The 27858-nt window shown below is 41.3% G+C and overlaps 1 protein-coding gene across 4 annotated transcripts in view; it reads right to left on the minus strand.

The window, feature by feature from the left end:
- Nucleotides 1-367: 367 nt before the first annotated feature.
- The window catches only part of IRF2 (interferon regulatory factor 2), a 196223-nt gene continuing 168732 nt past the window's right edge, over nt 368-27858 (minus strand). For all 4 annotated transcript variants that reach the window (XM_077279594.1, XM_077279592.1, XM_077279593.1 and 1 more), the window contains exons 4-9: nt 24769-24945; nt 18789-18835; nt 15584-15701; nt 7824-7997; nt 5084-5124; nt 368-2256 (exon numbers count right to left, since the gene is read on the minus strand). In XM_077279594.1, coding sequence (XP_077135709.1) covers nt 1945-2256; nt 5084-5124; nt 7824-7997; nt 15584-15701; nt 18789-18835; nt 24769-24945 — 869 coding nt within the window. In that variant the 3' untranslated portion in view covers nt 368-1944. The remainder of the gene's footprint in view (nt 2257-5083; nt 5125-7823; nt 7998-15583; nt 15702-18788; nt 18836-24768; nt 24946-27858) is intronic.

Genomic DNA, 27858 nt, shown 5'->3' on the forward strand with positions numbered 1-27858 from the left:
GGAGCTTACATATTTTACGCTTTTCTGATAAAAAAAAAAGTTAACCAAGTACCCTATGTTTTTTACAGGTTTATCATTTACTTACGCTAGGGAAGAAGAAGAAAGAAGAAGGGAGAAGAAGAAGAAGAATTTTACATTCACCACACAGCAATTAGCCTGTGTGCTATCAAGTGTCAGGCCTGAACTTCAATTCCAGCTTGGTCCTGGATTTGATGAAGGGGGTGTGCTACCCAGAAACGCATCATACATGACACTTCAAAGTTTTCCTTTACTGTGTGTGATCATTTCTGATGAACAAAGAGTAGGAACAGTTAGTGTAGCAATATAATAAATCTAAAAAAAACTAAAGATTCAAGACATCAACAAATAGAACTGCAATCAATATTTATTTTTCAATCCACAGGATAAGTTGCATTCTACATAATAAATCAATATTCAGTTTCGTGTTAAAAAATTAGGTAATGTGCCATTCTGTTAGCAAACAGGAAACTGAATCATAAAATAAATCTGTTGTATAAAAAGTAAAAAAAAACACAAAAAAAAACCCAAAACAGCAATTATATTCAGTTTAGATTTAAAATTAAATATTCCCTGTATAAAACAATAAAAAAAAAACTTTGGGAAATATTAGTTATATTTTTCTAATTTGCATAAGAATATTATGAAGAGGATATAAGAACTGTGAAGAGACCTAAATTCCTATTGTACCTCACGTATGAGAAAATTTATAAAATAAGCTATATTTTTAATATTTAATTTATCATAAAAACTGTAATCTTCATTTACAGTACATAAACCATTCACTGTTGTAGCAGTCGGGTATCTTGTTTGCTTTGTGAATGATTATCAAGTCTTGCGTATGAAATCAAATGCAGACAAAAAATATAGGTATTACCCAAAGCAACCAATAAGGTGACTTATTTTGTTTTAATTTCTTATGGCTACTAGAATTTGATTGATTGCTATAGTGAATACTTTCACATTTTGATTGCACTAGTCTTCTTACCCAAGAATAAAGAGGTTGCTCACTACTTAAACAACCCCTTCTCAATTACTATATTCCCCCACATAAAATAAAAACAGCCTGTACGCACCTTTTGTGCCAGCACAGTCCAAGTATTTTCAGTGTTGGTCCTACCGGGCCTCACAAGGCCTTTTTTGTGCAACCCAAGCCCAGCAGCCAATAAGTAAGCGGCTGGTAATGGACTGCTTCACTCTCACTTCCTTCGGACAAAATGGACATCTGGAGCAATAATAATTTTAGCTCTTTCAGGATTTTAGTCTTGTCAGACGTAGGAGAGAGTCACATGACCCATTAGCGGTCATTATTATTTCATGTGATCCCTGCAGCCAATGTCACACGAGCCATGGGAGGCCCAGCACCGACATCGCTGGAATGGTGCAGGCACCGGAGGCGAATGCAGGTTATTTTTATTTTACATGGGGAAATATAATCATTGAAAAGGCGATGTCCGAGTAGTGGACAACCCCTTTATCGATAGGCTGTAGCCTAACTAGAACTTACAGCAGTGCTATAGACAGCCATGTTTCAGTAAGTACTTGTTTGTTTTTTTAAGGTGCACAAGCAAAATGCCAATGTGCTAAAACTGCGGCAAATAATGTACATATTTACAATCTAGATTTAAGTTTCCTTAAGAAAATGAGCATATTCTATCCATATTACATTCCCCCAGTCCAATCTAAGGCCATTTTTATGTGGACTGGCAGTCTTGGTCCTGTTTTCGGTTTATCTTTTCGACCTTTTTAGCAAGGCCTTACTCCTGAGAAAACCATAGGTATCCACATTCACTTTCCTCACTCACTGATGGTCTTTTAACAGCACCCAAAGGCAGATAACTGTGAATTAAATACTATAACACAACATGTTGCTTCTCTCTCAGACAAAGACAAAAGTAAAAAAACTATTCACAACACAAGTCCTTGTTAGAATGTCTTGAGTCTTGGCTGAGTAACATCTGATGTCTTCTTAATGACGGTAGCTCTGGTTTCATGGTCTTTTCGAGTGGTGGTTATTGTCGAGATGCTGCCTGCCTGTGTGCAGGGGTTGCCTTCTGGAAAAACTGGCCATGATGAATTATAGGGCATAGGATATGTCTCTTCTTTTATCGTGACCTGGAGGTCTGGTATATTGGACGTTACAAATGTTGCCATGCCAGGGAGATTGCAGAAACCTCTTGGACTTGTTGTCCGTACACATTCTTTATTTTCAACAGCCTTGTGACTCTGCAATCGACTCTTAAAAAAAAATTATGGTGTGTTAGTATGGATGCCCAAACGGGAATAATACAGCCCTGTCCCACAGCAAAAATACGGTTGTTTTTTTTCCTCAACGCTAAATTACATAATATTAATAAATACAACAGTTATACCTTCAGTATGCCATATGGCTGAGTGAAGATTTAGGGAAGCGGAAACTGGAAAGTTCTAAAGACGCCGCTCCAAAACCCATCAGTGACAAAGATGTTTACGCAACATTACACATAAGGGTAGCAGTACTGGGCTCTTCATGTACCTGATCTTTGCACCTGCTGTGGTTTTCAAGTAGCGCTACTAGAAGTTGCAACTTTCCTCTGCACTGAATTATTAGGCCAGGTTCACATTGCGTCAATGACAATGCGCTGACGGCATCCATTACACAGCGGCAATAAAGCTATGTAACGGATGCGTTAGCGCACCCATTGACTGCCACTATGTAGCGCATCACTAACGCATGTCATTATCGGCATGCGTTAGCGATGTGCCGTCATTCTGTGATGGACCCTCAGAAGCGGGCTGCAGCGTTTCCGGGTCCGTCACCGATAGCGCAGATGGAGCATCTGCAGCAATGCAATATGAACCCTGCCTTACAGGGCACTACGGTAGGATATTTGATGCTGGTGACATGGTCGGTGGAATAACTTTGAGACCAAGGCCCAATACAAAGCTTGTAGAGACGCATTATGTTAACAACCTGGCAAAGGAATTTTCTTCTATAATGTGAGGATAACTAATGCTGGCCGTAAACTTTAGATAGTCATCAACAGATTATAGAAAAAAGGCAGACCGCACTGTATGCTTTTTAATAGCAGACGTTAGATTGACCACCAAAATCCTTCTAGGTCTACCTTCTGGGTGCCACAGAATGTCTGCACCATGATCATTTGTTTTTGGTAGACGTCATTGTGAGTTTTTGCCTTCATCCTTTACATTATCATCAAGCACTGGATAAGTGATGAATCATTTTTCACAGTCAATAGATTTTCCTATGACTGACCTCCATGAAACATCCAGTAAAATTGCATTTTACTGGAAAGGTATTGACTACTCCGTTAACATGTTAATGAGAGGTTTTATTTCCACATGCAGCATCGTGAATAATTTTTTTGACCTCCCATGAAGCGTGACTATCCCTTGGAAGCCCTGTGAATGCATGTGCTAATTGTACAAGGTTAGGCAGTACAATCTGTAACTAAGTCACCTGCATTCAATTTCTGTCCTGCTTTCCTTCATGAAAGGGCTCCTCCCAAAGCAAACATTCCTGCCAAGAAACACTGAGCTGGGACATTAACCTCCCCAGCATCTCAAGCGTGCCACAAACCTGATGCGGATCCATTCATTTATAACAGATACAAGTATGTGACTTCATTATACTACAACTTCTATAATTAAAATAGGGTTTTGCAAAGTTTTTCAAATAAAGTTTTTAAATTATTATTGGAAGGTAAGAAAAATGTGTGATCTTAAGGCCGTAAACAACTGAATGTGCTATAGAGATCTGTAACCTGACATATATACACTGCTACATATGCAACATTATAACTAGTGATGAGCGAATATACTCTTTACTCGAGATTTCCCGAGCACGCTCGGGTGACCTCCGAGTATTTTTTAGTGCTCGGAGATTTAGTTTTTATCACCGCAGCTGAATGATTTACATCTCTTAGCCAGCTTGATTACATGTGGGGATTCCCTAGTAACCAGGCAACCCCCACATGTACTTATGCTGGCTAACAGATGTAAATCATTCAGCTGCGGCGATGAAAACTAAATCTCCGAGCACTAAAAAATACTCGGAGGACACCCGAGCGTGCTCGGGAAATCTTGAGTAACGAGTATATTCGCTCATCACTAATTATAACATAATTTTGCACACAAAAAAAAAAAGCGGCACATTTCACTTCATGCTGCATTATGGAGGTATGGCTTCTAGAAGAGAATATGGTACAGAGGCACCATATGAAGGCACCACTGGCAGCAGAGTCCACTGCCTCCTAATATGGGAGCACAAGGACTCCATGTTTCCATCATGCAGGCTTCATGCACATATCTTTACTTTGAGGCCTTAATACGTTAGTAGTGTCCATACGTTAATAGCGTTATGGATGTACCATCTGCTATAATGAAAGTGCGGCAACCGGAAGAAAATCAACTTTATTTCTCCCTGGAGCTGCTGCTTTTCAGTCGTGCATGTGTGTCGGCGAGATTTCAGTCATACTGTGAGCAGCGGCCCAGGAACTTTGCCTGGCAGCCTCTCTGCACTGTTGCACTGCTGAGCAGCCTGTTCAGCCAAAGTGTTGTAGGCAGCGACTGTAGGGCACCATCACGCCTCTATCACTGAAAGCAGGCAGCTCCCAGGAGGAATAAAGTTAATTTTCTCCCGGGTGCCGCACTTTCAGTACAGCTGCCGGGCACATTCATAACGCTTTTATCTGCAGATTAACCCTATATCTGAAGATTAATAGCCTTATCCTACCTGATGTGCATAAAATGTAAAGTCATAAGAGAGATAATGTGCCATACCAGCGCTAGCTTAGAGGGTGCAATATCACCCCCTAAAACACCACCTCCAAGGTATAATCAAGAAACTATATATAAAAAAAAAAAAAACTATTAAAAAAGCCTATTTAAAAGAAATAAATTACTGGCCAAAAAGGAGCATCTGACTGATTAGACTACTGTTAAAATCTCTCAATCCTCATTTTGAAGCTTTAGGAGGACAGATCATCTCTATTATTTTCAGTATCCTTGGCCTCTGTTAACCAAACACATCACATATAGCTATGATCATATGAAGCACACTCACCGAGCCCTCTTCATCACTGGGCACACTGTCCGTTTCACTTTCTGCCAAATGAAAAGAGAAAATGAAATTAAAACAAGGCATGGCATTACTTCCTGCACAAGGTGCTGCACTTTATGACACGTCAGGTTATTCACAATGCTAAAATACAAACATAATTAAGGATTAACAGATAGGGCAAAGCTGCCCATACACAACGCTCAAAAAGTGACAAATTCTTGCACATTTTGATGAATTCATTCTGAAATATTTAGCCATAATTTATCCATTTACTGAACATCATGAGTAGGCGGACATTAGGGATAACTCATCATGCTGTACACTGTGATCTGGTTTTATTTTTACATAGGACTGCAGGTAACAGTTCGGACTGCATCATCAGAATACCGTATATCAGCAAGTTAAAAAGATAACATTCAGTTCTGCTACATCTGTAAAATCTTGCTCTATTACGCTTCCATCAGTGTTCTGCTTTGGGTTAAACCACAGATACAGTATATTACTTGCAAATGACATTCTGGTGGCAAGTGTCATTTTTGGGAATTTTTTACTCTTATCTTTCAATAAAACAAGGCTACTAACATAGAAGTGATCATAATGATGGGCTGATCATCACCTAGATAAATCAAATTGTGCTCTTGGAGGCCTAATGTAAAATGACAGATGCTCAGTTGGTTACTATGGAAGAAGAGGAGAAATCCTTGTTAAACAACTACATAAATCTTAGGACAAAGAAAACAGTACCAGAAGATAGCCTGAATGCTTTAAACCCCCGCCACCCAGTGATGCATCATTTACACCATGCATGACAGGGGATCTTTTGGGTCCCAATGCGAAAACTAAGGAGCATCTCTCTCTAAAAGAGTTCCCGAGTTGCTCTCTTGTGTGGGTGCTAAAAGATGGATGCCCAAAAGTGACAATGACTACAGGTAGACAAAATTGTGGTTGTTGCCCATCACTGTACAATTCTACAACGGCACCTAAAGCTAAATCTCTTTTGTCCCTAGCTTTCTATCAGTAAATGACACTGAATCTGTAACTTTTCATGTTACTATAAGGACATCCTGATATTACACTGTAGAGTTGAACCATAAGTGTTGTTCACAAATGCTGCAAATGATTTTCACTCTACAATGCTAGTTTTAATCTCTCTATTTTTGCTTTTCTGATGGACTTTGGATGAGGACTCTAGAGACTTGTACTCTAATCTGTATTTCATCCAGTGACGACATATCCATTTATTGGGCATACCCAAACATGCTGTAAACAAAGGCTAATCCTCTTTTTCATGTTTTATGCAGCAGAAGAATAGTTCAACAGTGCATTTTGGCACTCAGGCCCTGGTCATCAAGAACAGGTCATCAAAACGCCTTTTTGTACACAATACAGTGCACAGCAGTAAGATGAACCAAATTCATTAAAGAGGTTGTCCACTAATTTTTGTGGAAAAACGTAATGCAAGTTTTTGGATTCTTGCAGTAGTCTTGGCCAGCTCCACCAACATTTTGAAAAGGGAGCTTGGAATATCTGAGAGGTTGCCCGGCCTAGCGCGGTGGTCGACAAATTATGACAGAATTGTATGCTAGTCTATCACTGGAATACATTTCTTGCTATAGCACATATCAGCTAAAAGATGTGCCAAAATAATTAAGGCGCTACTACTCGGACAACCCCTTCTGAGTACCTAGGTTTCCCTAAGTAAAATAATGACACTTAGGTGCCAGCGCCATTCAAGCGGTATCAGCACAAAGTGAACCACACCAGGGTTGGAGATATGGTGAGCAGCTGTCCTGCCCAACTCTTCAGCTGCTCATGATCAACCTGTCATGGTCGATTAACCCCTTTCAGTCCTATAAGTACTAAAGAGAAAATATATTATATATATACAGAGAGAGAGAGCGAGAGAGAGAGAGAGAGATACATATATATACACACACAAACGTATATTATACATACCTACTTATAACAAGTGTCTGTGACATTTGCACGGACACACGGTGAACAGAAAAAAGACAGATCTGTGAATAGCAGCACAGACTGTATGTATTAAATCCATGAAAAATACGGATAGAACAGGCATGTGCAATGGGTTTTTTTTCTCCCTATTCTCAGAGCAGCACCAACTTAGCAAAACACTAAAACCGAACATAGAGAATATTGAATTTGTGTTTATCCTACTACATATAGAAGTAGGATAAACATGCACAAGAGCGCTCAGCTCTGCCAAGTGCTCCTGTGATCTCGAGGGTAGAGCCACTGTCAGTCTCCTCTAGCGGTGGCTTATCTCCTGCAGAACAAAAGGACCGAACCTTGGAAAGGTTATGTGCTAGTTCCTTCTCTCCCTCAACATCATCTGTTGAGTCGGGAGGTGCCCATATACATCAACATTAAATGGCCAGCTAACTTTAGTCTAATGTGTATGGGGCCTGTTTACATTTTCGATTTGCTGCGTTTTTGTTTTTTTACCTATAAAACATTTACCGCTATGGAAACTAGACAAACTCAATATTAGTCAATGGTTCGAGTGCGGTTCACATCCATTATTATAACAGATGTCACCTCCATTAATTACATTGCTCTGTTCCTAGAGAACATAGAAATGGGATTACAGAACGCAGGTGTGAACAGAGGGTAACCCTGCAGAAGTAGATTTATGAATGCTGGTACATAGTGTATACTTCTGCTATATTCATCTTCCAGTGTTTCTCTTTAGTTAATTACATTGTATAGAAATAAATCCCACCTGCACATGAAGAAACTGGCGATATTTGTAGAGGGTAATGCTGTGCCCGAAGAGTCGGCTGCTCGTCACTTTCTGTCATTACTTCAACAACCTGGCAAACATCGGGGGGATTGGTAACAATCAAATCTTCCACCATATTAGTGCTGTAAGTGTTAAACATCGGTCCATCAACTACTGTAAAAAAAAAAAGTAAAGATTAGAACTGTACAAAGGACTTTTCAGCAGTTCTACTATCATCACAGACAGGACTAAAATGAAAGGTGGTAGATAACACAGGATCCACAATTCACAACAGGTGACGTCACACCTGACCTCCTCCATCTCCCTTCACAATCATCTTCTATACATACAGGGTCAGTTGCTTTCCATAAGTAATTAGTAGATGAACAATAAGTTTTGTATATTGAAGACAGTGATTTGAAAACCTGATTCAAATAACTTAGTTTCTAATGACACGATTCCTTAAATAATCATATAAAATATATGATGCTTAAAATATCGACCTCATTATGAACCATGAGTAGCTTTTTAAAGCATCGTGTCAGTGATTATTACCATGGGACAAACTGTACATAATTCATTTTATTTACAGGATTTTTCATACACTGAGTACATTGCATGTGTAATTCTTTAGAACAGTACTGTGTTCCCCAACTACAGTCTTCAAGAGCCACCAACAGGTCAGGTTTTCAGGATTTCCTTTGTATTAATCATTTGATAATTGTAGAATCTGCACAGGCAACAAGTCCATCACCTGTGCAATACTAAGGAAATCCTGAAAACATGACCTGTTGGTGGCTCTTGAGGACTGGAGTTGGGGAACACTGCTTTAGAACATGGGTGAGAAACCTCAGGCCTGAGTGCCATTTACGGCCCGCGATGACCTTTTCTCCTGTCCCCGAGCAGATTACGGTGGACCATAGTGCTGAGGTCGGTAGATGTGTTTTGATGACCACTGGCAATTTCTCCTTGCTCTATGAGCACGTGCACACTGTGTTCACTATTGAATGCTGAGGCACGTGCAATGAAAGATTACGTTCTGACACTAGTGTCAGCGTCAAGACGTACTTTGTGGGTGGAGTTAGCTCACAATTTATATGGCTCCCCAAAGGATGGTTTAAATATTCAAATGGCCCTTGGCACAAAAAAAGGCTACCCACCCCTGTTTTACACCATCAATCTCATAGGACATGTTAAGTTTGGGTGCACCTTTCTTGTATCCAAAAAGGAAGGTTCATCACTAGTGATGAGCGAGTATGCTCGTTGCTCGAGTTTCTCCGAGCATGCTCGGATGATCTCCAAGTATTTCGGCGTGCATGGAGATTTCGTTTTTGTCGACGCAGCTGCATGATTTGTGGCTGCTAGACAGCTTGAATACATGTGGTGAATGACTGTTTGTTAGGCAATCCTCACATGTATTTAAGCTGTCTAGCAGCCACAAATCATGCAGCTGCGGGGACAAACTAAATCTCCGAGCACACCAAAATACTTGGAGACCACCCGAGCATGCTCAGAGAAACTCGAGTAACGAGCATACTCGCTCATCACTATTCACCACTTATTAACTTCATAGAAGTATAGACGGACTTGTAAGCATTGAGAATTTTTCACCATATTATTATTACTCTTTATAATTACAACCTCAATTCCCCAAAATGTTGCGATGCTGTGTAAAATGTAAAGAAAACAGAATACAATGATTGGAAATCTTTTATGGCCATATTTTATTCACAGTAGAACACATACAACACCAATTCCAAAAAATCTTGGGATGCTGTATAATATGTACAGAAATAACAATGCAATGATTGGAAAACATATTTAATTCATAATAGTATACAGGACACAGATGAGAAGTTGAATGATAGGTCGTTTTTAGAAATTGATGACAGCAACAAAGTTTTGACAGGGATAACAAAAGCACAAAAAGTGGCACTAATGAAAAACAGCTGGAGGATTAATTTCCAACTAAGTCACATGATAGTGTGTAAAAAGACCATGTTAGAGAGGCAGAGTCTCTCAGAAGTAAAGATGGTCAGAGGTTTACCAGTCTTTGAACAACTGTGTCTAAAAAGTGTGAAACAATTTCAGAAAAATTCTTAATGTAAAATGAGAAAGAATATCCTACCATTTACAGTGCATAATAGCATCAAACAATTCATAGATCCATGCAAATACACATCAAACCTCTAGCATGCAAAGAAGTCAACATATATCAACACAATCCAGAAATGTTGCTGTATTCTCTGGACCAAAACTCAGTTAAAATGGACCGAGGTAAAATGAAAAATGTTCTGTGGTCAGATAAATCAAAAGTTCTTCAGTGAAAGCCACAGTTGCTGGGTCCTCCAGACTCAAGACAAGGACCATCCAGCTTGTTATCAGTGCACATTTCAAAATACTGTATGTCTGATGTATGGGGTTGAATTAGTGCCTTTGGCACGGGCATATTACACATCTTGAAAGGCACTCTCAATGCTGAGCTTTATATTGAGATTTTAGAATAACATGTGCTGCCATCCAGACAACGTCTATTTTATGGAAAGCCTTGCATGTTTCAACAGGACAAGGCTAAACCACATACTTCAGTAAGCCCATCACAACATGATGGCTTCACAGTAAAAGAGTTCGGGTGATAACTCACTGCCTGCAGTCCAGACCTTTCACCAATAGGAAACATTTGGGATATTATGAAACTAAAAATCCGCCAAAGACACTGGACTGTGGGGTAGCAAGAATCCTGCATCAGAGAAGAATGGTATCTCAAAACACCAGGAATTGGTCTCCTCACTTCCCAGACGTTTAAGGATTGTTGTAGAAAGAATAGGGGATGCTACACAATGGTGGACATGACCATGTACCAACTTTTTTATTTAGATTTGTTGCTGTCATCAGTTTTTTTTTTTTTTATGAAATGGAAAATTGTCTAATGTTCACCTTCTGATTACAATAAGATCAATTTAAAGATTTTTGACTCAATACCTATAGAGCAAGCCAGCTTTAGACCTGCTCGAAACTGCAGTGACCAAGTTTTAGCCTTGACAACTTTAATTGAAGCTGAATTTCAAAAGAACAAGAAGATTTCAGTGGCGTTCATCGATCTGTCTGCCGCACATGACAGTATGTGGAGGGAAGGACTTCTATATACAGTGGGGCAAAAAAGTATTTAGTCAGTCAGCAATAGTGCAAGTTCCACCACTTAAAAAGATGAGAGGCGTCTGTAATTTACATCATAGGTAGACCTCAACTATGGGAGACAAACTGAGAAAAAAAAATCCAGAAAATCACATTGTCTGTTTTTTTAACATTTTATTTGCATATTATGGTGGAAAATAAGTATTTGGTCAGAAACAAACAATCAAGATTTCTGGCTCTCACAGACCTGTAACTTCTTCTTTAAGAGTCTCCTCTTTCCTCCACTCATTACCTGTAGTAATGGCACCTGTTTAAACTTGTTATCAGTATAAAAAGACACCTGTGCACACCCTCAAACAGTCTGACTCCAAACTCCACTATGGTGAAGACCAAAGAGCTGTCAAAGGACACCAGAAACAAAATTGTAGCCCTGCACCAGGCTGGGAAGACTGAATCAGCAATAGCCAACCAGCTTGGAGTGAAGAAATCAACAGTGGGAGCAATAATTAGAAAATGGAAGACATTCAAGACCACTGATAATCTCCCTCGATCTGGGGCTCCACGCAAAATCCCACCCCGTGGGGTCAGAATGATCACAAGAACGGTGAGCAAAAATCCCAGAACCACGCGGGGGGACCTAGTTAATGAACTGCAGAGAGCTGGGACCAATGTAACAAGGCCTACCATAAGTAGCACACTACGCCACCATGGACTCAGATCCTGCAGTGCCAGACGTGTCCTACTGCTTAAGCCAGTACATGTCCGGGCCCATCTGAAGTTTGCTAGAGAGCATTTGGATGATCCAGAGGAGTTTTGGGAGAATGTCCTATGGTCTGATGAAACCAAACTGGAACGGTTTGGTAGAAACACAACTTGTCATGTTTGGAGGAAAAAGAATACTGAGTTGCATCCATCAAACACCATACCTACTGTAAAGCATGGTGGTGGAAACATCATGCTTTGGGGCTGTTTCTCTGCAAAGGGGCCAGGACGACTGATCCGGGTACATGAAAGAATGAATGGGGCCATGTATCGTGAGATTTTGAGTGCAAACCTCCTTCCATCAGCAAGGGCATTGAAGATGAAACGTGGCAGGGTCTTTCAACATGACAATGATCCAAAGCACACCGCCAGGGCAACGAAGGAGTGGCTTCGTAAGAAGCATTTCAAGGTCCTGGAGTGGCCTAGCCAGTCTCCAGATCTCAACCCTATAGAAAACCTTTGGAGGGAGTTGAAAGTCCGTGTTGCCAAGCAAAAAGCCAAAAACATCACTGCTCTAGAGGAGATCTGCATGGAGGAATGGGCCAACATACCAACAACAGTGTGTGGCAACCTTGTGAAGACTTACAGAAAACGTTTGACCTCTGTCATTGCCAACAAAGGATATATTACAAAGTATTGAGATTAAATTTTGTTTCTGACCAAATACTTATTTTCCACCATAATATGCAAATAAAATGTTAAAAAAACAGACAATGTGATTTTCTGGATTTTTTTTTCTCAGTTTGTCTCCCATAGTTGAGGTCTACCTATGATGTAAATTACAGACGCCTCTCATCTTTTTAAGTGGTGGAACTTGCACTATTGCTGACTGACTAAATACTTTTTTGCCCCACTGTACGTTTCTGAAGGTGATTCCATGTAAGAAAATGTTGTACCTCTTGAATAATATGATTGCAAATCGAACCTTTCAACTCATCATGGGTGATTCAACCAGTTGTAAGAAAACCTTAAACAATGGTTAGGCCCAGGAATCAGTGCTGGCACCTCTCCTGTTTGCTTTGTACCTAGCTGACATTCCTGACACAATATTACGGAAATTTGGATACGCCGATGACTGGGCACTTGCTACAGTGAGCAAAACAATGGAGGAAGCAGAGGAGGTTCTAACAGAAGATCTTAGTGTAATGGGAAAGTATTTTCGACAATGGAGGCTAAAGCCCAATCCATCAAAAACGGAAGTATGTTGCTTTCATTTACACAACACAAGTGCTAAGACTGAACTCAAAGTACGTTTTGAAGGTCAACTTGTCAAACAACTTCATTCCCAAGTATTTAGGCGTAATCCTTTATAGAAGCCTAACCTTCAAATCTCACTTGGAAAAGACAGCACAGAAACTGAATAGTTGTCATGTGAATGCAATCGACAATCAGTTGAACAACTCTATGCGCATAATTTCTGGTGCTATCAGACCTACGCTCGTCCACTGTTTCCCTGTCTTGAGCCATATCGCACCTGCAAATCTGAGAATACAAAAGCTCCAAAGTAGTGAATAATGAAAATCTCCCAATACATCAATATCCAAGATGTTCAAATACAGCGACTGAAATCAAGACATCCACCCATCTGAACCGCAATTACCCTGTATGAAAATTATTTCAATTTAGAGGAGAAATGGCGTGAACCTTGGGTCAGTGCAGTAGACGGTGAGCCTCAAACGTTTCCTCACTTTCAAAATCCACCACCAGGCTTCAAGGAAAACCTGGGTCATTTTGAATCGTATCAGAACAAACTTTGGTGTCTGTGCAGATCTTATGCATAAGTGGGGAAAATCTGATTCTCCTGCCTGTGACTGTGGAGCTGACCATCAAACAATTCAGCACATTGTCGAGGAATGTCCCCTCAGATCTTATACTGGTGACAAGAATGATTTCTACACTGGAAATGACAATGTTATTGCATACTGTTGTGAAATTGGATTCTGGGCTCCCCCGGTGGCCACTGGTGGAATTGAACTTGTGTGCATCATCCTCTCTGTTCACCTGTTCCCATCAGGATGTGGGAGTCTCTATATAACCTTGCTCCTCTGTCAGTTTCATGCCGGTCAACAATGTAATCAGAAGCCTTTCTTTGCATGTTCCTGCTACTAGACAACTCCCAGCTAAGTTGGACTTTCGTCCTTGTTTGTTTTTGCATTTTGTTCCAGTTCACAGCTGCTGTTTCGTTACTGTGTCTGGAAAGCTCTTGTGATCTGAAATTGCCACTCTGGTGTTATGAGTTAATACTAGAGTCTTAAAGTAATTTCTGGATGGTGTTTTGATAGGGTTTTCAGCTGACCATGAAAGTGCCCTTTCTGTCTTCCTGCTATCTAGTAAGCGGACCTCGATTTTGCTAAACCTATTTTCATACTACGTTTGTCATTTCATCTAAAATCACCGCCAATATATGTGGGGGCCTCTGTCTGCCTTTTGGGGAAATTTCTCTAGAGGTGAGCCAGGACTGTATTTTCCTCTGCTAGGATTAGTTAGTCCTCCGGCTGGCGCTGGGCGTCTAGGGATAAAACGTAGGCACGCTACCCGGCCACTGTTAATTGTGCGGCAGGTTTAGTTCATGGTCAGTTTAGATTCCATCTTCCAAGAGCTAGTTCTTATATATGCTGGGCTATGTTCTCTCGCCATTGAGAATCATGACAGCATACATAGAAAATCTCGATATCCAATTCTGATTTCTGTTCCTTTGTTCTTTTCAATCACTGTTTATTGTTTATTTATTCTTATATGATGTTTAAATATATGTTCATACGATTAAAAAACCTTTTGATTCGTGCTCTATGTTCTGTTGTGAATAAAATATGGCCATACGAGATTTCCAAATCATTGTATTCTTATTTATGTACATTTTACAAAGCATTCAAAGTTTTCTTGAACTGAGGTTGTACATGGTGTAACAATATAAATTCAATAAGATTTTCTAAACTTTGTATCATTTAACACTAAAACGACTTTATTAAAACTGCCATAAAATTCCTGATAAATAACTGCTGTTTTTAAAAGCGACAACTTCCCCACCGAGTCATTAATGTGTAGTTGTCAGTTACCAGGGGAATCTAATTGTCACTTTCTGTTGGAAGCATGGATGCAGTGCTATGTTGCAAGAACCATGAAAAATCACCTCTTGTGCTAATAAATAGAAATTCTTACTTGAAAAGTGAATAGCACAGCAGTCAATATTACATACCTGCAACTCATGATAAAACTTAAAGTGGTTGTATGAGAAAGCTTAAAAATATAATAAAAACAAAATAGAATAAAAACACTTCTAATGTCCCCCTGTTTTTAATTCGAGGTTATGATTAAGAACTGTAAAGGGAGCCACAGTTCATAGCCACCTGACAGCTCTAAAAATGGCTCCGGGCTCCATTTACCATATCTCAGGGGTTGCCCTGGCCTTCACCCTTTAGCTCCTCTACAGGCATCTGAACTTACACAGGAACTCCTGATTTGAGGCCATAGAGTCGGCTGCTTTTCAGTGGTTCAGGCTGGCAGGAATGATCAAGTAGTTGGGTCAGAACCAGGATGGTAGACAAAGTACAAATATGTCAGAAGAAAGAATGGTTAGTAAACAAACTGTGGTCATAAACATGAAAAATCCACCAGGAGCAGAATAACAAGGTCTGAGCTAGGCAAGAAGAGATATAACTGGCAGCTTTACTTTCGTAGGGTGTGGTGATGTCCAAACGGCCAAAGAAGGAAGCTGATGACTACAGCTGACAGCACACACACTGCCAGACTGGTGAGCTCTACAGGTTCCAGCCATCTTTAGTCAGTTGATGGACAGTGCCTGTGTTGCTCAAAACTTCTGGTCACGACATCTCCACCAACATAATGATATGTGGGATACCTACCTACAATATTTATCGTACTGTCCACTTCTTCTTTTATTGGTGAAGTCATGAATCTATACGGAGAGGTAAACGTACAGGCCCCATTCATTGGTGGCATCGCTGTCTGGCCCAGTTCATCCTGTATTAAAACACAAAATTAAAAAAAATAATTGACTCTACTTAGGTCGACTATATAATACTATTTACAACATAACAACAAATTTGGGCAGATTTTTCGCTAAATAAAAATGACAAAAATATTTAATTTTGAACAGAGACATTCTTCTTGAAGGGAATGCATCATCAAAAAAGAAAATTAACCAAAACTTAAATCAGGTTTTTATTAAACATTTTGTTAATATGTTTGTATGTTTGGTGGTTTTACACATAAAAAAAATCTTAAAATATTGCAGTTTTCACTGTAGCTACTAGAGAAAAACACAATAGGATGTTGCTACCCGTTTTCTGTAGATCACTTCTCCAAACAAAGCAGGAAAAAGTCTGTCTAATATAACTCTGCATTCTTAAACAGATTTGGTGATATGTGATGCTTTTCCTCCAAGTATTTTAGACCAGTGAATTTGATATTAATATATGTAAAGAACAGCAGGAAGGTGTATCTGTGTATGTCATATCCACCAATTAGTCCTATCATAAGCTGTGTCTAATTATACCATGTAAGCACTATGGAGAATACGAACATTGCATACATAACGTTTGGGCAGAATTACTGCTATATAGGCGAGGCTTAAAAAATTAAGATACTTATCGCACAAATTGACCAATTCATGAGAGCCCACCAGCCATGATAAGGCAACCTTTCTCTGATAGGACCCTAAATGGGTGAGGTATATTTGGTAGATTTAGGGTCCCATCGAAGAAAGGAACACCTTGTTGTGGCTGGTGGGTTCATTTTTATTGGCCAAATTGTGTGCTAAGTACCTTCATTAGTTTATACTTACAAAATAGCAGTATGATATTTGACATAAAAAAGAAGAAAACCTCATATTATTGGTTATTGTTATTTATATGCACTATTGCTTTTACTTATTTATTTACAGCTGGGTATTTGTTTATTTTACCCACTGCATGCAGCCTTGATGAGCACTCCAACCAATCATCTGCTCTAGCTGCAAGCTAGGCCTTGTCTGAGTTTCTACCAAGAAGTCCTCTCTGATCCTGCTACATAGCCCCTCCCTTCCTGGGCTTGTCCCAACACTTAACCATGTCTTACCCTACTCACTGTCTATTGCTGGACAGAACTCCGCTTCCTAACAGTACAGTGCAGAACACTACAATGCAACCACAATTAGCATTACACATCACCCTCACAATAACGCTTGACATTATACACATTACTCTTTACATTGTACACAGCACTGATGTCATCAAGGAGGAACAAGGCAATATGTCCATCTCCTTACGCATACAAGCCACATCATAGAGCCATCTTCTCCTAGAAGCATTACAGAGGCACTATGGGTTGACCACAGGTCTGTAATGTGAATAGGACTCCATGTATGGCCACATAGAGTACATAAATACTTTTTTGCCATTGTCATTAGTCTTAAAAGTCAAAATGCTGCTTGAAACTAATTTTTAAGGTGGTCTAACAAGGTTAATATTATTAAGTGATGTCAGACATTTTTTACATTTTTTTAAATTTCTGACACCTGTTATAAACAGTCTCATCGCAAGACGTTTTTTGCATATATTGTAGGACTGAAACACCCGTGTCTCTTTTTTCATTTTCAATTGGGATGTGAAAATAATACTCCTGATACACAAACCTCATCTTCATCATGTAGAGACAAGTGGCTATGTGGCAGGATTGCTATTCACTTCCATTTTTACAGAAAAGATAGATGTAACATTCATGGCCGGCAAGACACAAAATGTTCTGACTGTTGGGATGATTTTAGTTAATGCCCCAAAAAGTGTATAAATATGTTTATTTTTTTACATAAAAGTATCCTATATGAAAAATAATAAAACCTTCCGCACTGAAAAATAGTGAAACTCCTCATCTTTATATAAGTTTCATTCATCCATTGTATTATATCCATGTGTATAACCAGTATTACACCAAGGTTGATATTCACGTGTCACGTTTCTGTGACAGACAAAACTTCCTTATGTAGTAAGCTATCACCAATTCCCTTCTTACACAACACAGATGATATCTTGTGGACTTCTGTCAATTATCCAAGAATAATATCCAGACTGCAGTGCTCTGCTTTACTCCACACTTCCTTATACTCTGTACATGTCTTATACTTATCACTTATACTCTAAAACAATATAAATATATTTTGTCCATCCCCCACCAATGTGTTCTTCTTCTGACCATCTAGTGTATACGTCCCTTATCCTGGTGAATGTTCCTTAGGCTGGAAACAGACTAGTGTATGGCATTCGATGCAAGAGCGATGCGACATGTTAATGACACACGGCCCCAGCTCTGCTGAATGTCATACTACTGTGCCCCAATTCTCTCGCATGGTGTGGAGGAGACAAGAAAGTAATTTCTCCATCTCCTCCATGGTCTGACTCTGTGTTTATTGAAGTGAACTGGGATGCCATCCGAGTGCAGTCCGATGGTTCACACACAGACTTGAGTGGGCCAAGTTTTGCTGCCCATCTCAGCATGCTGTGATTGTTCTTGCATGACAAGTCGGCATGAGAAAATGATTGCACATGCAAGTTGCCCGATAGTATAATACTGGGCCGAGTGCTATATGATGTTTTATCCCTACACACTTGGCCGTGTTATACGGCAGTGTGACTCCAGGCTTATCCTGGGCCCCATCCTGCTATATATCTGCTATCCTGGTATATGTCACCAGTTCTGCCACTGTTCTTTAATGTATAGAAAAAAAATAAACCATCATACTCGCCTCCCATCCACTCCCCCACTGTGCGCCGTCCCTTTCTGAAGCCGCCAGCTAACTTCAACGTGCAAATGACAGGAGCTCATGATGTCACTTCAATGTGCCCCCAGTCAGGTGAAGGCAGGGCAATGTGTACTGTCATACACGGACCAGCCACAATGCACTTCAACTGGATGTGCGTCTGAAGTTTGTTGGTGTCGGAGGACCGCTCATCATCACAGGCCCTACCACAGTGGTTATGCCTCTGCCATACAGTCACTGGTGCCGCTTTTATGCTACCCATGTTATTAGACATATCTTTTAAGAAGCTTTTAGAAAAGTAAGGAGATACACACCTTCTCTTGTTTTATTTTTTCTTCTTTTTCTGCTTTTGCTCTTTTTCCTAAAACAAAAATGAAAACAATATTTCAGTTTTTCACATTTTTAATAGTATCACTATTTATCTATCCATCCATTGATACATCCAAGTACACACTATATAGACAAACAATGAGACTTATTTTATTAGACTTTGGTGTTACCTGTATTATTACAGCTTACGCTTTTGCATAGCATGACTAAGGGCTTCCTAACACAGGTGTTACTCTACAGTTTTTTACAATCCGTTCCTATCAGTCAAAAATTGTGATTGTTCTAATAATGTAGATGCATTAGGCTAGGTTCACATTGCGTTAGTGCAGTCCGTTTAACGCATGCGTGAAACGGACAACACAACGCAAGTGCCTTTTAAAGATCGCGTTATGCTAGCGCAGATGCTTCATCTGTGCTAGCGGTGACGGACCCGAAAACGCTGCAGCCCGCGTCTGAGGGTCCGTCACAGAATGACGGCACATCGCTAACGCATGCAGATTATGACATGCGTTAGCTGTGCGCTACATAATGGCAGCTAATGGGTGCGCTAACGCATCCGTTACATAGCGTTAGTGCCGCTATGTAACGGACGCCGTCAGCGGATTGCCATTAACGCAATGTGAACCCAGCCTTAGTCTGATGAAGGTAACCTGGAATCAGGTTTTGTATACGACTTTGAACAATAAAAATTAAGCCAAAAAGAATAAAACCAGTGTATTCAATATAAAAATAAGTGCAAACATTATAGGTAGTGATGAGCGAGTATACTCGTTGCTCGGGTTTTCCCGAGCACGCTCGGGTGATCTCCAAGTATTTTGACTGCAGTTTTCGTCACCTCAGCTGCATGATTTGCAGATGCTGGATAGCTTGAATACACGTGGGGATTCCCTAGCAACCAGGCAACCCCCACATGTACTCAGGCTGGCTAGCAGCCGTAAATCATGCAGCCGAGTCAACAAAAACGAAATCTCCGAGCAGTCACAAATACTCTGAGACCCCCGAGCGTGCTCTGGAAAACCTGAGCAACGTGTACACTCGCTCATCACTAATTATAGGTTTCTTTTATGTCATAAATACAAACATTATATACACTTCTATACTTTCATGTTACTTGTATGTTTCTGCATCATATGTACCACTTTTAATTTTCATTACTTTTTTCTGTTGACTTAAAAGGAATCCATCGTGTCTTAAAGTGCTATTAATCTGCAGATATTGGGTTAATTTACAGCTTAATAGCCGTGAGGCTGCCGCAGTGTCAGAAAGGGTACATGGAGAAAAACTCTATTCCTCTTGGTAGCCTCCGGCTCTGTGTTGAGGCACTACTGAGGCGGCTGTCAGTCAGTGCTGGGGCGCAGTTACAGCTGCCGCTCACTATGTACTAAGCGCTGACTGAAGCTGCGCTGGCCGCACCGCTATGGCTGAAAGCCAGAGGCTGTCAGGAGAAATAAAGGCTGCCAGGCTTTCAGTGCAGCGGCCATAAGGCTTCAGAACACCAATAACCTGCAGATTATCAGCATTTTTTTTTACATCAGAGGTTCCCTTTAAACTGTCCAATCAAGAACCGAGTCCGAAATGTGTCATATAAGCCCTCTCTGTTTGCATGTAATAAGTGGTTGGCATTGTTACAAATTAAGGAATTAGGATTACATAGCTAGATGTTAGAGAAGGAACACTACATATATAAGGAAGTGAAAAAGAGATTATGAAAATGATTTTTTTTACAAATGGTCCCGTATAAACCTTAAGGGGAAGTAACAAGAATAAAGCACTATAAGACAAGCAAGAGCGAAGTTATGTCAAAGGCGCACTTGTACAGCCTTTAGCTTCCTAGAAAAATCCAATAATATAAAACAAATTGATATTTATTTCTGGGGATTTTAGTGATCGTGACATTCATTCTCTCTATGCTTTTCACACTCTATCTCGTAAGGAGGGGAACTGAGGGCCACAAGTGAACCCATAATTTTCGTTCCCAGTGCAGACTGGTCCTATGGGGGATTTTTTTATTTGGCCAGAGTAACCAGAGCTGAGCACAACTTGTAATCAGCTGTCCGGGCACAAGTAATAGCCCAGCATTTAAGTTTGAAAGGAAACAAAGCATTGCTAAAAAAGAAAGTTTTAACCATTGTCGGTCTTCAAAAAGTTTAACCCCTAAAATAATAAATACTGTACAGAACAGGATTGATGTAGTGTATACAATACTTTTCCATACAGCAAAAAAAATACATGTTGACCTTATACAGGTTAAAAGGAGAATGTTTTGACCTCTTTTTGTGCAAACAGGGCCTAAAAGTATAAATTTGTAAAATCAGCAAATTGTAAGAGGAGATCCTATAATAAAATATTCTCTATTGTACTGTTGTAAAGACACATGTACCTACATCAATTTGGTGTTCAGAGCCTGGAGTACGCAGCTCTTTATGTCAATCAGAAACTGTAACACGGTGATCAACAGGAACCAAACAATGTAACATAGGAGTATTATATATACCGTATATACTCGAGTATAAGCCGACCCGAGTATAAGCTGACCCCCCTAATTTTGCCACAAAAAACTGGGAAAACTTAGAAAACTGGGACACTCGAGTATAAGCGTAGGGGGGAAAATGCAGCAGCTACCGGTAAATGTCAAAAGTAATAATAGATACCAATAAAAGTAAAATTAATTGAGACATCAGTAGGTTAAGTGTCTTTGAATATCCATATTGAATCAGGAGCCCCATATAATGCTCCATACTGTTCATTATGACCCCATAAGATGTTCCATATTAAAATATGCCCCATATAATCCTGCATAAAGGTTAATAAAGGCCCCATAAGATGCTCCATAGACACATTTGCCCAATATAATGCTGCACAAATGCTGATTATGGCCCCATAAGATGCTCTATAAAGATATTTGCCCCTTATAGTGCTGCACAAACGTTATGGCCCTATAAGATGCTCCATACAGACACTTGCCCCATATGCCGTAGTGCCCTACAAACGTTAATTATGGCCCCATACAGACACTTGCCCCATATAGTGCTGCACAAACATTATGCCCCTATATAGTGCTGCAGAAACGTTATGGCCCCATATAGTGCTGCAGAAACGTTATGGCCCCATATAGTGCTCCAGAAACGTTATGGCCCCATATAGTGCTGCAGGAATGTTATGGCCCCCATATAGTGCCGCAGGAATGTTATGGCCCATATAGTGCTGCAGGAACGTTATGGCCCCCATATAGTGCTGCAGGAATGTTATGGCCCCCATATAGTGCCGCAGGAATGTTATGGCCCCATATAGTGCTGCAGGAACGTTATGGCCCCCATATAGTGCTGCAGGAATGTTATGGCCCCCATATAGTGCCGCAGGAATGTTATGGCCCCATATAGTGCCGCAGGAACGTTATGGCCCCCATATAGTGCCGCAGGAATGTTATGGCCCCATATAGTGCTGCAGGAACGTTATGGCCCCCATATAGTGCTGCAGGAATGTTATGGCCCCATATAGTGCTGCAGGAACGTTATGGCCCCATATAGTGCTGCAGGAACGTTATGGCCCCATATAGTGCTGCAGGAACGTTATGGCCCCATATAGTGCTGCAGGAACGTTATGGCCCCCATATAGTGCTGCAGGAATGTTATGGCCCCCATATAGTGCCGCAAGAATGTTATGGCCCCATATAGTGCTGCAGGAACGTTATGGCCCCCATATAGTGCCGCAGGAATGTTATGGCCCCCATATAGTGCCGCAGGAACGTTATGGCCCCATATAGTGCCGCAGGAACGTTATGGCCCCCATATAGTGCCGCAGGAATGTTGTGGCCCCATATAGTGCTGCAGGAACGTTATGGCCCCCATATAGTGCCGCAGGAACGTTATGGCCCCCATATAGTGCCGCAGGAACGTTATGGCCCCATATAGTGCTGCAGGAACGTTATGGCCCCATATAGTGCTCCAGAAACGTTATGGCCCCATATAGTGCTGCAGGAATGTTATGGCCCCCATATAGTGCCGCAGGAATGTTATGGCCCCATATAGTGCTGCAGGAATGTTATGGCCCCATATAGTGCCGCAGGAATGTTATGGCCCCATATAGTGCCGCAGGAACGTTATGGCCCCCATATAGTGCTGCAGGAATGTTATGGCCCCCATATAGTGCCGCAGGAATGTTATGGCCCCATATAGTGCCGCAGGAATGTTATGGCCCCATATAGTGCCGCAGGAACGTTATGGCCCCCATATAGTGCTGCAGGAATGTTATGGCCCCCATATAGTGCCGCAGGAATGTTATGGCCCCATATAGTGCCGCAGGAATGTTATGGCCCCATATAGTGCCGCAGGAACGTTATGGCCCCCATATAGTGCCGCAGGAATGTTATGGCCCCATATAGTGCTGCAGGAACGTTATGGCCCCCATATAGTGCTGCAGGAATGTTATGGCCCCATATAGTGCTGCAGGAACGTTATGGCCCCATATAGTGCTGCAGGAACGTTATGGCCCCATATAGTGCTGCGGGAACGTTATGGCCCCATATAGTGCTGCAGGAACGTTACGGCCCCATATAGAGCTGCAGGAACGTTATGGCCCTATATAGTGCTGCAGGAACGTTATGGCTCCCATATAAAGCCGCAGGAATGTTATGGCCCCATATAGTGCTGCAGGAACGTTATGGCCCCATATAGTGCTGCAGGAACGTTATGGCCACATAGATGCTCCATACAGACACTTGCCCCATTTTCTGCGATAAAAAAAATAAATCACATACTCACCTCTCCGTCGATCAGGCCCCGGGCACTTTCAATAGTCACCTCTCCTCGTTCCGGGCGCCGATCTGTCTCCAGCACTGACGTTCAGCAGAGGGAACGCACTGACCACGTCACCGCGCCCTGACCTCAGCGTCACTGCTGGAGACAGATCGGCGCCCGGAACGAGGAGCAGGTGACTATCGCGCAGCGCTGCGCTCCCCTCCCCGTATACTCACCTGGTCCTGCCGCTGTGTAGATCCTGCTTCCCCGACGCCGCAGCGCTTCATCCTGTACTCAGCGGTCACATGGTCCCACTGATTACAGTAATGAATAGGCGGCGGCTCCACCCCTATGGGAGGTGGAGCCGAATATTCATTTACTGTAATGAGCGGGACCATGTGACCGCTGAGTACAGGAAGAAGCTGAAGCTGCTGCTGCCGGCGCCGGGGAAGCAGGGACCGCGCCTGGACTAGGTGAGTATTTTTAGACAGCCCCCGCTCCCCCTCCCCTGCCGACCCCCGGTATGACTCGAGTATAAGCCGAGAGGGGCAATTTCAGCCCAAAAAAGTGGGCTGAAAATCTCGGCTTATACTCGAGTATATACGGTAGATATTATTTGTGGCAGTAAAGTGGATAATGTGGAAGGAACAAGTCCTGGATGACAGTTCTAGATGGATTGATGAAACTATTGAAGCCATCCATGTATTTCTAGTCCTGGAATTGAGGATATGGCTCCCTCAGAGCCCTGATCTCAACTTCGCCAAGTCTGACTGGGATTACATGAAGAGAAAGAAGGTTTGCACAATTCTACATCCAAATCTAAGGTTAGTTTTCCAAGATGTTTGGAACAAATTCGCTGCCAAGTTTTTTTTAAAAAACTATGTGCAAATGTACCTAGAAGATATGATGCTTCAATGCTGTTTTGAAGACAAAAGGGCTGTCCCTCCAAATATTGATTTGATTTAGATTTCTCCTTTGTTCATTCACTTTGCATTTTGTTAATTGATAAATATAAACTATTAATACTTCTAATTTTAAAAGCTCTTACTTTTGCAGCAATTTTTCCACACCTGCATAATACTTTGCATAGTACTGTAATTCAGGTGAGGAAACCCACAACTGGTCCATTCTCAAGACTGCAAGACCCAGATGTGTGAATCTGGCGACACAGGGAACAAGTTGCAACCTAGATAAATTATTACAAGATGGTGTTAAAATAAAACCAAACCTCTTTTTGATGGTCTCTCTGCAACTGGTATCATCCTGTACACTCTGAAGGCATTGTTTCCTTTCTTTATACTTTTATCCTTCACTTCTTCTATATCAGGCAATGAATTCATCGCACATCTGAAGTTTGCTTTCCATGTCTTTGGATCTGGTTTATCTACTCCAGGTTGATATTTTCCTATAATCGCAGTAAGACATTGACATCAGAAAACACACAAGTGGTCTACTGATCCTTACAAGTTTGCAGTCTAAACCCCATTCCAAATTATTATGCAAATGCCATTTTGCTACGATTTTCTTAAATGGTCGATGCAAATTAATCAGTATAATGTTCAAATAATCGGCCATTAGAGGATAAATCACATTTTATTGGAAAGACCTCTAATAACAGAACTTTTTTCAACACTGAACAAACTAAAAAAAATGCCGTTTCACATTATTATGCACAACAGATTATTTAAACATTTAATAGCTTGAAGATAACCGAAAATAGTCAATTGTTGAATTTGCAGAATTAGGAGGTCAGATTTACTGAAATTAAAAGCTTTTTCAATCAAAAACATCTTAACAGGCCAAGTTACATGTTAACATAGGACCCTTATTTTATTTCATCTTAGGCTGTTTTCACACTAGCGTCGGGCTCGGTCCGTCGCAGTGCGTCGGGCCGAGGTCCTCGACGCTAGAGTTGTCTCCGCCGCACAACGGGGGCAGCGGATGCATTTTTCCAGCGCATCCGCTGCCCCATTGTGAGGTGCGGGGAAGTGCGTGGAGGTGGGGGCGGAGTTTCGGCCGCGCACGCGCGGTCGGAAAAAGTGGACCGTCGGGAGCAAAAAACGTTGGTCCCGACGGTCCGCCACAACACGACGGTTGCGACGTGTGGCAATGCATCGCAAATGCGGCGCTAATGTAAGTCAATGCCAAAAAAAACGCATCCTGTAAGCACTTTTGCAGGATGCGTTTTTTTCGGCAAAACGACGCATTGCGACGTATTGCAGTAAACGCCAGTGTGAAAGTAGCCTTAACAAACATTGTATACGTTGAACTTGTGGTGTTTTGGATAGTTTCCTCTTGAACTTTTTAGCAGGTCACCAGATTAGCCTCCCAGAGCTGCTGTGAACTGCCTCCCACCCTCATAGATCTTTTTCTTGATGATACTCCAAAGGTTCTCAATAGGGTTGAGGTCAGGGGAGGATGGTGGCCAGCACATGAATTTCTCTCCCATAATGCCCATAGCAGCCAATGACTCAGAGGTATTCTTTGCATCATGAGATTGCATGCATGAGGATGATTTTGCTATGGATGGCACAGTTCTTTTTGTACCATTGCAGAAAGTGATCCGTCAGAAACTCCATAAATTTTCAATAGGTCATTTTCAAAAAATTCAGGTACCCTAAGGGGCCCCATGATTCTGACTCAAAACATGACTTCCCCACCTCCTTGCTGATGTTGCAGGTTTGTTAGGACATGATGGCCGTTCATTAACCACTACTTCATCCATCTGGACCATCCAAGATTGCACGGCACTCATCAGTAAAAAAGACTTAGAATTAGTCTTCATGTTTGTCTGGGCCCACTGCAACCATTTCAGCACATGAGCACTGTGTAGGGGGTGGCTAAATAGTAGGTTTATTTACAACTGCAAGTCTCAGGAGGATCCAGAGGCACCAGCAGCTTCAAATACCTGTTTGCAGCTATGTAATGGAATTTTGGCAGCTGCTCATTTAACATGATAAATTTATCTGGCAGAAACCTTCATCATTATGCTTTTATCTGCATAAAACCCGTCTGTTCTCTGTATCAGCCACAAATCTCTGCACAGTATGATGATCATGCTTTTGTGAAACATCTAATGTTTTCATAATAGTGAAGACAAATGGGGGAGTGAAGACAGCTTACCAGACCGCTGTGCTGTAGTGTGGAGTCCCAGTTGGCATCTTCCTGGAAGGGTGCTGATCCTGCAGGTGAAGGAGGGTGGAGGAGTAAATTCCAGCACTGCCATCCAGGTAACGTAAAACTTAGATTTATTAGGTTAACAAAGCATTAAAAAAAAACCTGATGCGTTTCTTTCACGTCAGTGCCCTTAGTCATAAGGTATATAGTGGAAGATCAGTAAGGGTATATATATTGTGACAAAGTCACTGGTAAAGTACTGGAGGGGAGATATGTGTCACTACGCTTAATGGCGTCAGTGATAAATCCAGAGTATTTTCCTCCAGCACAATAAAGTGTTGTGAGGCTTAAGCTAAAGTTGCATGCATGAGCTGGTTTTAAGTGGGCATCCATAGAGTGCGTGGGAGGGTGTCCACCTTATCTCCACCTGCAGAGTCGACACCACCGTGTCCTGACAGGACCTGTGTGATGTCACAGTCATGTGATTAGTCACATGATGTAGGAGTCACATGGTCTGGGGCTTAAGTAGCTGGCTTTCAAAGGCCACAGTGTTCAGTGTGCTGGGAGAGGAAGCACTCCAGGTAAGCGCTGGTGCCTGTGTGGTAGGATAAAATCAGAACAGAGTGTGTGCCCTGCTAGCAGTGAGCAGGAGGAACCCCGCTCTCAGAAGGACTGTTTTTTTCTGCCACATTTTGTCTTGTTTTCTATTTTTGCCCAGAGGGCTGTATTTGCTTTACTACACTTTGGTTTATGCAGCCTATAATAAACCAAAGGAATTTCTTAAAGCCGCAGTAAAATCGTGTCTACCTCAGTGTGCAGCCGAGTGAACCAAACTACCACAATATACAATGAAATCCAATCACAAGGTAATTTATGATTAGGTTAATTTATGCAGACACACAGGGCCAGAAATACGCCAGGTTTTGTTTTTAAAGCTTTTTATTGGTTTGTTAACCTAATAAATCTAAGTTTTACATTACCTGGATGGCAGTGCTCGAATTTACTCCTCCCGCCTCCTTCACTGTTTACTAATGTTTTCATACCTTATCCAAAGCATTGCACTATTTGACACTTTTCGGCAGCAGAGAAATAATTTTTCTTTCCCATATTGCTTGAAACCTGTGACCTGCTTAATCATGGGGAACGTCCTTCTTACATAGTTTTCCTTTACTTTGGCTCACCTGGCAAACTAATTATCACA

Source organism: Ranitomeya variabilis, chromosome 1 (genome assembly GCF_051348905.1).
Source record: "Ranitomeya variabilis isolate aRanVar5 chromosome 1, aRanVar5.hap1, whole genome shotgun sequence".
In the NCBI taxonomy this organism is placed as follows: Eukaryota; Metazoa; Chordata; class Amphibia; order Anura; family Dendrobatidae; genus Ranitomeya; species Ranitomeya variabilis.